General features: G+C 34.4%; 1 protein-coding gene across 1 annotated transcript in view; it reads left to right on the top strand.

Annotated features, from left to right (window-relative positions):
* Positions 1 to 10,680, top strand: part of PGAP1 (post-GPI attachment to proteins inositol deacylase 1) — a 69,330-nt gene extending 58,650 nt beyond the window's left edge. Inside the window, exons 26-27 of the mRNA XM_023622272.2 lie at positions 1,290 to 1,394; positions 2,970 to 10,680. Coding sequence (XP_023478040.1) covers positions 1,290 to 1,394; positions 2,970 to 3,108 — 244 coding nt within the window. The 3' untranslated portion in view covers positions 3,109 to 10,680. The remainder of the gene's footprint in view (positions 1 to 1,289; positions 1,395 to 2,969) is intronic.
* The last annotated feature ends 1,344 nt before the right edge of the window (positions 10,681 to 12,024 follow it).

Below are 12,024 nucleotides of genomic sequence, written 5' to 3'. Positions count from 1 at the left end.
AAGAATATAAACTTCCCCAAAATCTGCCCCAAAAAGAGGGAATTATATTTTGTTCATTTACCTTTAACCTTCTTTGAGTCTGGAAATATGTGAAAATGTGCTTTATTTTGTTGGCTTAAGGTATTCATAATCCTAGTACTTTATGTACTTTTCAGTTCATGATCAACTTTATGTTTTCTTAAATTTGGGGTGAAGGAAAATGCTTGCATTTAAAAATATTAGAAATAACGAAGGAAGTTTGTACTTTTCTAATTGTCCCATAATAAAGTAAATGATCCGCGATTTTACTACTGAAAACTGTTGTTTGCTTTGCTCTCTGCTAGGTGTCCTAGGTTAAATGAGAGCCTAAAATGCCCTCCACGATTGTTTCTAGAATATTTAATTATTGTCAAATTACTAAAAAAGTAATAATAATAAGCGACCTTATCCAGTAATAGGTGAACCTCTACTCAATGTAATTTTCAGAAATGACATAAAACTTTCAGATTATCTAAATACTGGAAATTTTTAAGTCAGCAGAGCCAAAATAAGCTTGACAAGTTAAATCACAGGTTACCAGATGTTAATATCCTTCCTTTGTCCCTCATTTTAGTCAAGATCCAGATTTTTGTTCACAGGTTTAGGTAGAAAATTACTTGAGCACAAATTTCTGATTCTGAAAGGCTGTAGATGTCCCACAGTCTGTAAATGCAAGAGATGAGAATTTGGGTTTTAAAAAGATGGGGGACAATTACTTTAAACCTTCATTTTTTTCATCTTTTTTAAATACAGCAGCCTTAATATATTTAAAATAATTTGTTTTATAAAAGCATTATTTATATATGACTTTTCAGGCATATGCCTATTATAAAAAAGAAGTGCATCCATATTGGATATTTTCATTTCCTTTAGTAGTTTCTGAACATAATTCTCCATATAAAAGCTTGAGTGTATTATATGTGGAATATAAACAAGTACTTGGACAAAGAAAACAGTTCAGTAGTTACAAGGGGAAAGGGGCTGGGGGGGCACGGGGGTGAAGGGGAGCACTCATGTGGTGGCAGTCAAGAAATAATGTACAACTGAAATCTCACATTGATGTAAACTATTATGAACTCAATAAAAAAAAACCTTGGGTGTAAAGATGGTGTAGAGCAAAGATTATTTATCAAAGATTTCATGAGCTGTTTGGGGATCTCTTATATCCATATTGTTCCTGGAATGTTTTCAAATTTATATGATTGATTCTGATAATTTAAAATGATCGTGTGCTTTGTTGAGTTATGTTTTACTTTTTCTTTTTGTTGTAGGTATTACTTTAAACTTAATCCTGATCCATGTAAACCTTTGGCATTTATCCTTATTCCAACTATGGCAATTCTTGGAAATACTTACACTGTTTCAATAAAATCAAGGTATAGTAGTTTAATCTTTCTTTTTCTCACATCTGTTCCTTTATCACCCTTTCTTTTGTGTCTGAAACGTGCTCCTAATTTCTAATTACTTTGACTATTCCTAAAGGTAAAGCCATAATAGTAAATATGGTTTATATGCAAGTATATTATACTTATTTTCTTAATTATGGGTTTTACGTGTTAGGATATAAGAATGATTTTTTCTTTAAAACATTAACCCTTAAAAGATATGATGTCTGGGGCTGGCCCCGTGGCCGAGTGGTTAATTTTGCGCACTCCGCTGCAGGCGGCCCAGTGTTTCATTGGTTCGAATCCTGGGCGCGGACATGGCGCTGCTCATCAAACCACGCTGAGGCGGCGTCCCACGTGCCACAACTAGAAGGACGCACAACGAAGAATATACAACTATGTACTGGGAGGCTTTGGGGAGAAAAAAGGAAAAAAAAAATCTTTAACAACAACAACAAAAAAAGATATGATGTCTAAGATTTGCTTCCAAAAAGTACAGGAGGAGTAGAAGTAGAGAGGAATATAGGTGGAGTAAGATTGGCCATGACTTGTTAATGTTTGAAGCTGGGTGGTGGGGACATGAGATTCATTCTACATTAGTCTACTTAGTATATGTTTAAAATTCTTCATAATAAAACTTGACTTTTTATTGACCGGTTCTTTACTCTGGGAGCCTTGTTGGTTGATTCTGGCAGATATTTGCAGATATTCCAGAATCAGGCAGACCTGGGTTTAAATTTAAGGCTCTGTGTCCTTAGGTGAGTTTCTTAACCCCTCAGTTTCTCTATTTTCAGAGTAAAAAGGTAGTATTCTTTCCTGGTAGTCTTTTTCTTTTAAAAATGTTTCTTTCAAAACTATTCGATGTCTTATCTTTAGGGTCCTATTAGGAGTTAAGAATGCTTCCTTTTTCTTTTTTCTTTTCTTTTTTTTTTTTTTGAGGAAGATTAGCCCTGAGTTAACTACTGCCAATCCTCCTCTTTTTGCTGAGGAAGACTGGCCATGAGCTAACAGCCATACCTGTCTTCCTCTACTTTATATATGGGACGCCTGCCATAGCATGGCTTGCCAAGCGGTGCCATGTCCGCACCCGGGATCCGAACCAGCAAACCCCGGGCCACCGAAGCAGAATGTGTGTACTTAACCACTGCGCCACAGGGCCGGCCCCAAGAATGGTTCCTTTTTTATTTGGTTGAGGTGTTTTTGCTATATGAACAGGGTTAAAATGCGTATTTCTGTGTAGTTATGTCTTAGTAAACATTATTGATTTTTTTTGTTAAGATGAATTTCTAGAGTTAGAATTGCTGAATAAAAGTCCAACTAGTATTTTTCTGTTGTTAAAATTTGAAAGACTAAGCAAAACTGATTATTTACTTAATAGAGATTTTTTTCTCCTTCCTAGGCAAAACATGACTTATATTGATCCTTTTCAAAATTATGGACAATTAAATTCATTATATGAAAAATTATTTCATCTAATAACACTTTCTCAAAATGACATAAAAGACATATTCCATTTTTGCTCACAATGTAGATTACGTAGTAATGTATATTTCTGTCTCTTTACAGTAAATTGTTGAAGACTACGTCACAATTTCCACTTCCTCTGGCTGTTGGTGTGATTGCTTTTGGGTCAGCCCATTTATACAGGGTTCCATGCTTTGTCTTCATTCCTCTTTTACTCCATGCGTTATGCAACTTTATGTAAGATTGGATTTAAGGAATGATAAAGATGATTTATGCCTTTAGGGCCAGTAATAAGAGGGAACGCACAGATCCATCAATGTGGACAGCAAGATCTTTTGGAGAAGACAAGTCTATTTTTACAATATTGGAAATAGGAAATTAGTTTTGTAATGCTTGAGGAAAGTAGTTGAAGCATGGTTTTGTTTTGTGGTATGGCATCTGTGTACAAGTCATTTTGGAAAATTTAGTAAAAGGATGCAGTGGCCGCTCTCTGAGGACACCTCTGCATATCAGCTTGTCTGCTCGATTGGCCATACCAGGGATCTTCTCCTAAATGCTCAGTAAATGTAGCATTGCTTGTAATTTCACCTCAGGCATTCTGCTCATTTCATCAAACATTGTTCTGAAAAGTGGGTTACTTTGTATTTGCTACAGTATACTTATTCTGAAATACATCTTAAAAGATTGATGAAATTCACAACTGTTTGGTTTCTCAAAAATGAAATAGCCACTACGAGTCTTTGGCAGCCTCAGTGAACAAAGCAGATCTTTTTTCTTCTTACATCTATGAAAATATAACCTTTAATTCTAAGCAGACATGTTTTCTTGGTAACAGTACAAGATTGATGGACGGAAACATAATTCAAATTCAAAACTTAATGAAATTTTCTTATTACTTTTCAAATATAAATCTTATTTTGTCCTTGGCGAATATCAGGAGACTATTAAAGAGATTTATTGTTAAATTTAAAGAAAATTCTCGTAAATATTTACCTACTGTCATTGAGCAGTTCAGTTGTTCAGTCTATATCATTTTACTTAATTCATTGACCCCCGTGGCTTACAAAAGTGCCTCAGGTCATGATGGATTGTTAAAATAACTAAATTCTGGTGGTCAGGAAAAACTCTAGGTATGCACAGTTTTTGTCTGTTGTGGAAAATAACATGATCAAGTGCAATACCACCTTTGATGTATAAAATTATACAATAAATAGAACAAATATAAACATAAATTGGAGGCTTAGCCACTAAGTGGAATCTTAATTTGCCGTGGTGATTACTGTTTGGCAGATAAGAGTAATGTTTCTATGTCATTTGAGATTTCAGCTCAGCTTTAGCTACAAAAGAGTAGCAAGTAGGTAATGGAGCTAGGCAGCTTTGCCTTAAACTAGCATAAACTCAGGCTGAGGCATACCTGGCTCATGAAGTCCTTCCTTTAGATGTGGATGCTGTGAATACCCAAACCTCCAAATCAAAGTCCTTGAGTCCCAGTAATTCTGCATTTGCTCCTGTAAACTTGTATCCTTGTTAGTGCCCAGGATGTCCTAGAATACCAGGTTCCTTCTGTCTGCCACTGCATCTGGATTCCTTTACAACCTCTCAGCTGTTACTGTCTGTAGAGGGTTCCCCCACTTCTCTTCTCACTCGTTCCTTAGGTCCTTGCTGTTTTGGCATCAGTTGAAGCCGTTCTTGCTGTCATCTCTGAGGGTTTAAGTTTGTTTGATTTCCTTGTCATCTTTCCCAACTTCCTGCCTGTTGTTCAGTATTCATGCTTTCACTTACTGAGACATTAAAGGGAAGTAGTAACCTCATACTAGATATGGCAGACATACCAGGCTCTTGTTTGTTTGAGGGACGTAGCAAAAGGGATAAAATACAAAATGATCGTGTGTTCAGTATCTAAAAGGAAAGAGAATTTATTAGAATATAGACTTATCCCATGGCATACCACATATATATTTAAATAAGGACGCGTCTGCCTGTGTTTAGCTATGCATATACTCATAAACAACTTTTGTACATGTGGTATCTTTTGTTTTTTCCGTGATATTATAGTTGTATTTCAAATTACAGGTTAAATGTGTCATTCAGCTCTTTCTGAATTTGAATTTAGGTCTGTATACAGAAAGAACTTTAGAAAATTCATTAATTCGGATCTTCTATTGACAGCCATAATCATTGTGTTTATGTGATCTAAAGTCTCATTATTTAGTCAGTATTGCTCATGAATAAAATGTAACAAGCTTAAATTTCTCATTTGTGAATAATACATTAGCTTTTAAAAGCAGCAGACTAGACACACTAGTTCTATATTTTCATGAGTGTAGTTAACATCAAGTCCTAAAGTCTTATTTATTCCAACAAAATATTTCATTTTAGGACTGTAAAACAGATTCTAATTAAACATTTTAGAAGCAACATTAGGTTGGATCTTTAGCCATCATATGCATATAGATATATAAAGGCATGTATGTATACTTACATTTTGACGGGGTCTTCATCAAGTCCTGATGCACTTTAAACCCAGATAACCACCAGAGATGAGAAGGTAGGCTCTGTCTGAAGATGAGCCAAACTAATGTTTCTGTCACTTGAGAAAAGGAAAAGTCCTTTTGCCTTTAAATTACACATTGTTTCTGTCATGCTTACAACCTATATTATTAGCTGCTAAAACAGCACAGGTTTATTAGCAATGTTACTAAAAATGAAATTGTTTATTGGTAGTTAGGATTATCTAGTTCAGCAGACTTCTGAGCTCTACTGTTACAACATTTTTATTTAGAATTTGTTGAGTTTTGAGTAAGTTTTGTGCTTATAGAAGTTACTCCTGGGCCCTGTTGTTGATAACTGGATCAAGCGTAGACTGGGCAGAAAAACAGTGAGTGCTTTCAGTGTTTCTGAAGCCCCCTGCTCTGGAGTCACGACTCTTATAATTTGGAACTGATACTATGATAGAAATCATTAATACTCATTTTTCTAGATCCTTTTTGTCCCGGAAATTAAACAGGTTCTGCTAACTCTTTTCTTGGTTGTCACCAGAGTGAAAATATTCAAAATAGCAGTCCTAGAAAAGCCATTTGTGCCTGGTTAACATTGATTTTGGATCTCTCAATGTATATTGATCATGTATTGATTAATTTTTTTTATTATTTTGGTTAGATGAATTCAGATGTATGTAATGGATACCTTTTCTTGATTGAACTACAGTGTGATGTCTACAGGAGTATACAGTAAGGAAAAAGAAAGAACTATAGTAGGCCTAGCAAATGTTTGTTGTTGATGATCCTGTCACTCATGCAGGTGGTGCGCGTTTCCACCACACACATGCTTATATGGTGCAGATTACGTGATTTGTTCATTATCTAGTTCCTGTGCTTTTCTTAACTCTTCAGACTTTCCGTTTATAGCCTACTTTGTTCATTTCACCTCATTGCTCATTAGCACCTGTTCCAGAAGGTGATCAAGGGAAGTAAAAGGAGAGAAAGCTCAATTTTCAGTTTAGTTCTTGAAAGCTCTGGTGAGAATGAGGGAAAAACAAAGATTATGAGATAAACTAGGGCTGTTGCTTCCTGAATCCCAGATAATTCAGTTGGCCTGTATTTTCATCTTAGGCATTAAGTCTAAATTAGTATAATGTCTTGCTTTATTGTGAGGTTTAATGCAAAACTTTACAGTGCTGAATTTGCAATTTTAGTAACTTGTTATTAAAATCAGTTGAGAAAAATCAAAAAAATGTGTTGGGACCTTCTATGACTAGGCATTTGTTGGTTATTTTTCATCATCACTTTTTGTTTTCTCAGTGTTTTAGATTTATATAGCTGCACATATATATCAGAGGAAACAAGATATCTTGTGAAGTTTTTTGGGGAAAGTCAATTTGGAGAGCATGACACTCCCCAGGGTAAAGGAAGCAATAAAAATATCTTTGTGTTATAAAATTAGACCCTGGCAGAAAACTTCCTTGCCACATAAGGTAAATGTATAAGATAGTTTTACAAAATAGTAAGATGATTGGGAGCTGAAACTTTATCCCAGTCTTTTTGAACAAAGGACAACATTTCAAGTTCTGTGAAGGACTTTTATTTATACATATTACTCATGCATTCTTTCACAGTAGGTTTTAACAGGCTGAGGAAACAGAAAGTCTGTGAGGCTGCTTGTGTTCTTTGCTTTTAATAAGGATGATAGGAGGGAAAAGTCAGGTCAGTACTCCAAATCCGGATATGTGTACTGTAAATGCTCAAGAATTCACTTTTTTTTGGGATACATTATATTATGAGTACAAATGACTGAATTTTGTATATTAACTTAGTTTTAAGAATGAAATAAAATTTAGAAGTAGTGAGACTGGACTATTATTTCATTAATAGTATAAATGTAAAAGTACACCTGAATTGATAACATAATTTTCAAAAGTTCGATGATATTCTAAGCTACATCTTGATTACATTGTCTATAGCTGAAAATTTTTAAATCAAATACAGTACTTTCTAAAAGTGTTTGGCATGTTGTGCTGCAAAAAATGACTATGTTTTGAAATACCAAGTAACCAGTTAATTTCTGATGACTTTGTATAGGACTTGATATATATGAGTCAGAATTATTCTGTACATTGTAACTTTGAAGACTTATGAAAAACTGTCGATGTATTTTGATTAATTAGTGTAAATTTGTTTGCATATTTGAATCCTAGTCTTAGTTTAGGACGTCTAAAATAGCCATTTTTGTAAAGTTCATATGCTATTTTTTTTAATGTTATTTTGGGTTTTAGTATTTATATAGTAGTAATGTTACCAGTAAAAGATTTATAGACAAAGCATAGAACTATTAACTATTCAAAAGCCTAAAAGATAGGCACATTTTGTATTTCATGTTGCACCTGTTATGTTTCATACTGGACTTTTTACATCCCTTTTTTAGGAAAAAAACACATTTGAGTTTTTTTAGCATAAAACTCTACATTGGAAAAGATAACTGTATTCATATGGTTAGCAAAACACACTTTGCCACCAAAGCTAAATGAAACTGTAAAATACCTCCAGATATTTGTGCCAATGAACTTTTCTTAGCATATTGGGATTAAAGCAAAAATACTCTTTTCAGTATTTTTCATCTAGGACTTATATTAAATATGTAAATCATTAAAACTTATAGTCACTACCCTAATTTTTCTTTACAAATATATAAGGCTTATAGTGCAGGCTTATATATAGGCTTATATTCTATTTTGCCTGATTTCTGGAATAATATTCTCTGATTTTATTAAGTAAAAGGTAATTACCCAATAATGATCTTTCAGTAATTAATTGAAGTAATCATTTGAAGTAATCCTGCTTCAGATTCATTCTGTGCTGTAAAAATTGAAATTTTGTTGCTCAGATCATTTTTGGTACATGTCTCATTTATGTAATAGAAAGTTTACTGTGGAGTTTCTTTTTTTCCTGTGTGTTTTCATTCAGTCTGCATAAGTCACATGTTTCATAGGAGGAAATTATCCACCAGAACCTAACATAGTGCAGTTAAGTGAACATTTTAAAATGCATATCTTAAAGGAAAATATTATAAAACAATCAAGATGTTAATGCTAAAGTGTTAACATTGCTGTGGTGTTGTACTCATGAGAGAAAAGTAGAAATATGATAGAAACTGTTGTGTGTTTCTGGTTGAAATTCTTTAATTTCTCCACCATAGAAATTCTCAAAGGGAATTTCAGTCCCTCATAGTGTAGTTTTCCCCACCATTTAAGGTCAGTGAACTGTTTCTCTGCCCAGAAGTGTGATGCAGTTTGCATAAGTAGCCTTGAAGGAAAGAGGCAGCAGAGAAAGCCGAATAGTAAAATGTTTGGCCTTGATTTAGTGACAGTTTATCCAATTATCTGATGGGCACAGTGGACGATATGAGGACAAAGATGGTATATAAATGTACAAGACCTAAAAATTCACTGAACGTTGTTTCTTAGAATGAATTTGTCCTTTGTGTTGAATAATTTTATGCGAAGTAGGAGATACCTGTGTTTAACATAACCGTGCTTTCTACGTAATCAAATATGTATTTGTTAGAAAGTTGGTAGAAATAACCTTCTCTTTCTCCACTGTGGAGGAGAAAAAACCTCCAATTTTTAGTGTATATAAATTAGGAAATTGTATTGTGTATTTACATTTTAAAAAATATAAAAATGACTTAAATATATTATTTTGAAGTGATTGTATTACAGTTTCTTAAACATAGGACTAACTATAAATGTAGCAGCGTACCCATGAGAAACCAGACCAAAATTGAATGCATATAATCACTGTGACCTTGAACTTATAGTCGTTTGGGATAAAACAGACTGTGCCTTAAAATGATGAAGGAATGCCCTGCAATTTTATAACTGTATATTTTATTATGGGTGGTCTTCTCAAATTGGCCCCAAAACCTTTACTTTGAGGTTGGTGAAATAAAAGTTTAAAATGAAAGTTGACCAGTATTTCCCTTAGTGTTTGCAGAACCATTGCTCTAGAGGCCTCCCTTAGTTTCCAGGGTTCTCATTCGAATTAAAAATGTCTTACACCTTATAGACATAGAAAATTAAGTTTGGCTAAAATTTCTGAAAATAAATTTATTTTAACAGCAGGTGGTGGCACTTCTGTTCTGAACTTTTTGCACATGGAAAAAATTAATCTTCGAATGTAATTGTTTGTCTTTTAATGAATAATCTATCAAAAGCACGTATTCTTCCCTAAGACCTATACTTGTTTTTCCTCAGATTATCAAGGCTTGTATTTGTATATCAAATAAAGTTAGTTTACCCGATAATTATTTTTCCATAATTAAACTCGGATTCATGTAGTATATTTTAAAATATTATTTTCCATTTTTCTTTTTTTCTTTTTCCTTCTTAATTATTTTTAAGGTATCAAGAGAGAACTGGCTCCACTCTGGGGGGCTTTTTTTAATGTAAAGACTTGCATTTTTACTCTGCTTATTTGAAATAATGGATATAATTTCTATTAAAACAAATTATTTCATCCGTAGGACATTCATGGTCTCTGCTAAAAGCCATCCACATCTCTGTATACTCAGAATTTGTTGTATGTTTTTCAATATCAACTTTGGACATAAACTCAACACCTGTCTTTCTTCCTATTTCATCTCCACTACCTCCCTCCAAAGTCAAAAATACAGGTTTCTCTAAAAATATGTTGAAAGAGAACATGTCTTTCCTTAAAGTATGGTCAAATTGAGATGGAAGTAGTTTGGGCAAGGGTATGTAATAAAATACATGGCTGTCTTCTGCATCAGTTTTTATATTATAGTTAAAAGTTTCTAGAGAACAAACAATTTGTTATGCTGAGGTAGACTCAGTAATCATTTATTGGAAAATTGATCATTTTGTTCTCATTGAGAAAACGCAGTGCATAGTAATAATACTTAACAGTGCAAAGGAACTTGCCTATCGTGTATGCTGAAAAGTGACTGTCACCTTACAGATCTTTCCATTTAAACATGCATGATTTTGTCCAGTACTTTGTACAATGTATGGTGTACTGAATACACTTAGGTGTAATTTTGTGTGTATTTTTTGTATGGTATAATTAACATTATTACATTTAACTGGTTGTAATTCACAAAAAGTGCTATTTATTGTACTCTGTAGAGTGTTGTGAATGTTTTTATCTGTGTTTCAACATTATGGTGTAGGGTTTAATAGATGAATATTTGCCTTCAGTCTCCGCTCAGGTATTAATGTGTAGCAATTTTTGGTGCTTTCTTTTTAATCTGTCATAATCTGATGTTCTGAATGTTCAACAATAAATTTGGTGGACAAGAACACGCAGTGCAGAGATTGCTTACCAGTTCACGTACTCTCCACAACACCGTCTCAGGAAGAAATGCTTAAAAATGGTTTCTTTACAGCATGTGTAGCGTTTCAGAAATTTGGATGCGCAAGCATGCGACATGATAAACAGAATACATCATAGGTAAATACTGGAAGCAAGATAAATTCTAGCTTCCCACATGCATTTGTGTGGACACTTTATGGCTCACATTCTGTTTTAAGGAACTATACATTTATATTTTTCCTAGGGACCATGCTTCCCACCTTCTTTATGCTAACATGATATATACTCATGGGTGCCCAGTTTCCCAAATTAAATGAGAATGATGAGAGAACGAATGAGACGAGTAAAATGGGGTGGGCCATCATCTTTTGAGGGATGAGTATCTTACAGGTTGATTAGAACGGTGTTTTCTAAACTACTTTAACCAGCATGTCTAAATATATGAACAATTATAGACTATCTGCATATATTAACATTCTGTATATTATTTAAAAAGTAAATTTTTATTTTATTTATTTTTGTTTGTTTGTTTTGAGGAAGATTAGCCCTGAGCTAACATCTGCCACCAGTCTTCCTCTTTTTGCTGAGGAAGATTGGCCCTGAGCTAACATCTATCTGTACCATCTTCCTCTAATTTATTTGTAGGACTCCTGCCACAGCATGGTTCAATGAGCAGTGCATAGATCCGTGCCCAGGATCCATACTGGCGAACCCCAGGCCACCAAAGCAGAGTGCACAAACTTAACCACTACGCCACTAGGCTGGCCCCCCAAAAAGTAAATTTTTAAAGATGAGAAATACGCAACTAGAAGCTTTAATATTTTCCTTGGATACTTAGAGGATTATCTTGTGATCACCCCAGTATGGAGGCCACTGGAGTATACAACATGAAACCCGCATAGACTTTTCCCACTAGTTTCTCTCTCTTTTTGCAATTCCCACTTGATCTTCACTCACTTTCCAAAATATACATAGTTTTTATTGCTGCATAGCAAATTAAACGTTCAGCAGCTTAAAACAACACCTATTTATTTACTCACAATTCTATAGGTCAGAAGTCTGGGCACAGACCAACTGGGTTCTCTGCTTAGAATCACACTTTTGAAATGAAGGTATCAGCCAGGACTACTGTCCTATCTGAGACTCATTCAGGTTGTTAGGGAATGAGGTTCCTGTCTTCTTGGTGGCTGTCAACCAGAGGCTGTTCTCTTCTGAGCTCGCTGTGCCATTCCCTGTACGTAGCCCTCCACAAAATGGCAGGTGCACCTTCAAGGCCAGCGGGATTCCTCTTACATTTTGAATCTCTTAAACTTCCTCTGTTTCTGACCCTT

This window comes from Equus caballus, chromosome 18 (assembly GCF_041296265.1).
Source record: "Equus caballus isolate H_3958 breed thoroughbred chromosome 18, TB-T2T, whole genome shotgun sequence".
In the NCBI taxonomy this organism is placed as follows: domain Eukaryota; kingdom Metazoa; phylum Chordata; class Mammalia; order Perissodactyla; family Equidae; genus Equus; species Equus caballus.
This window is presented reverse-complemented; position numbering and strand designations above follow the sequence as displayed.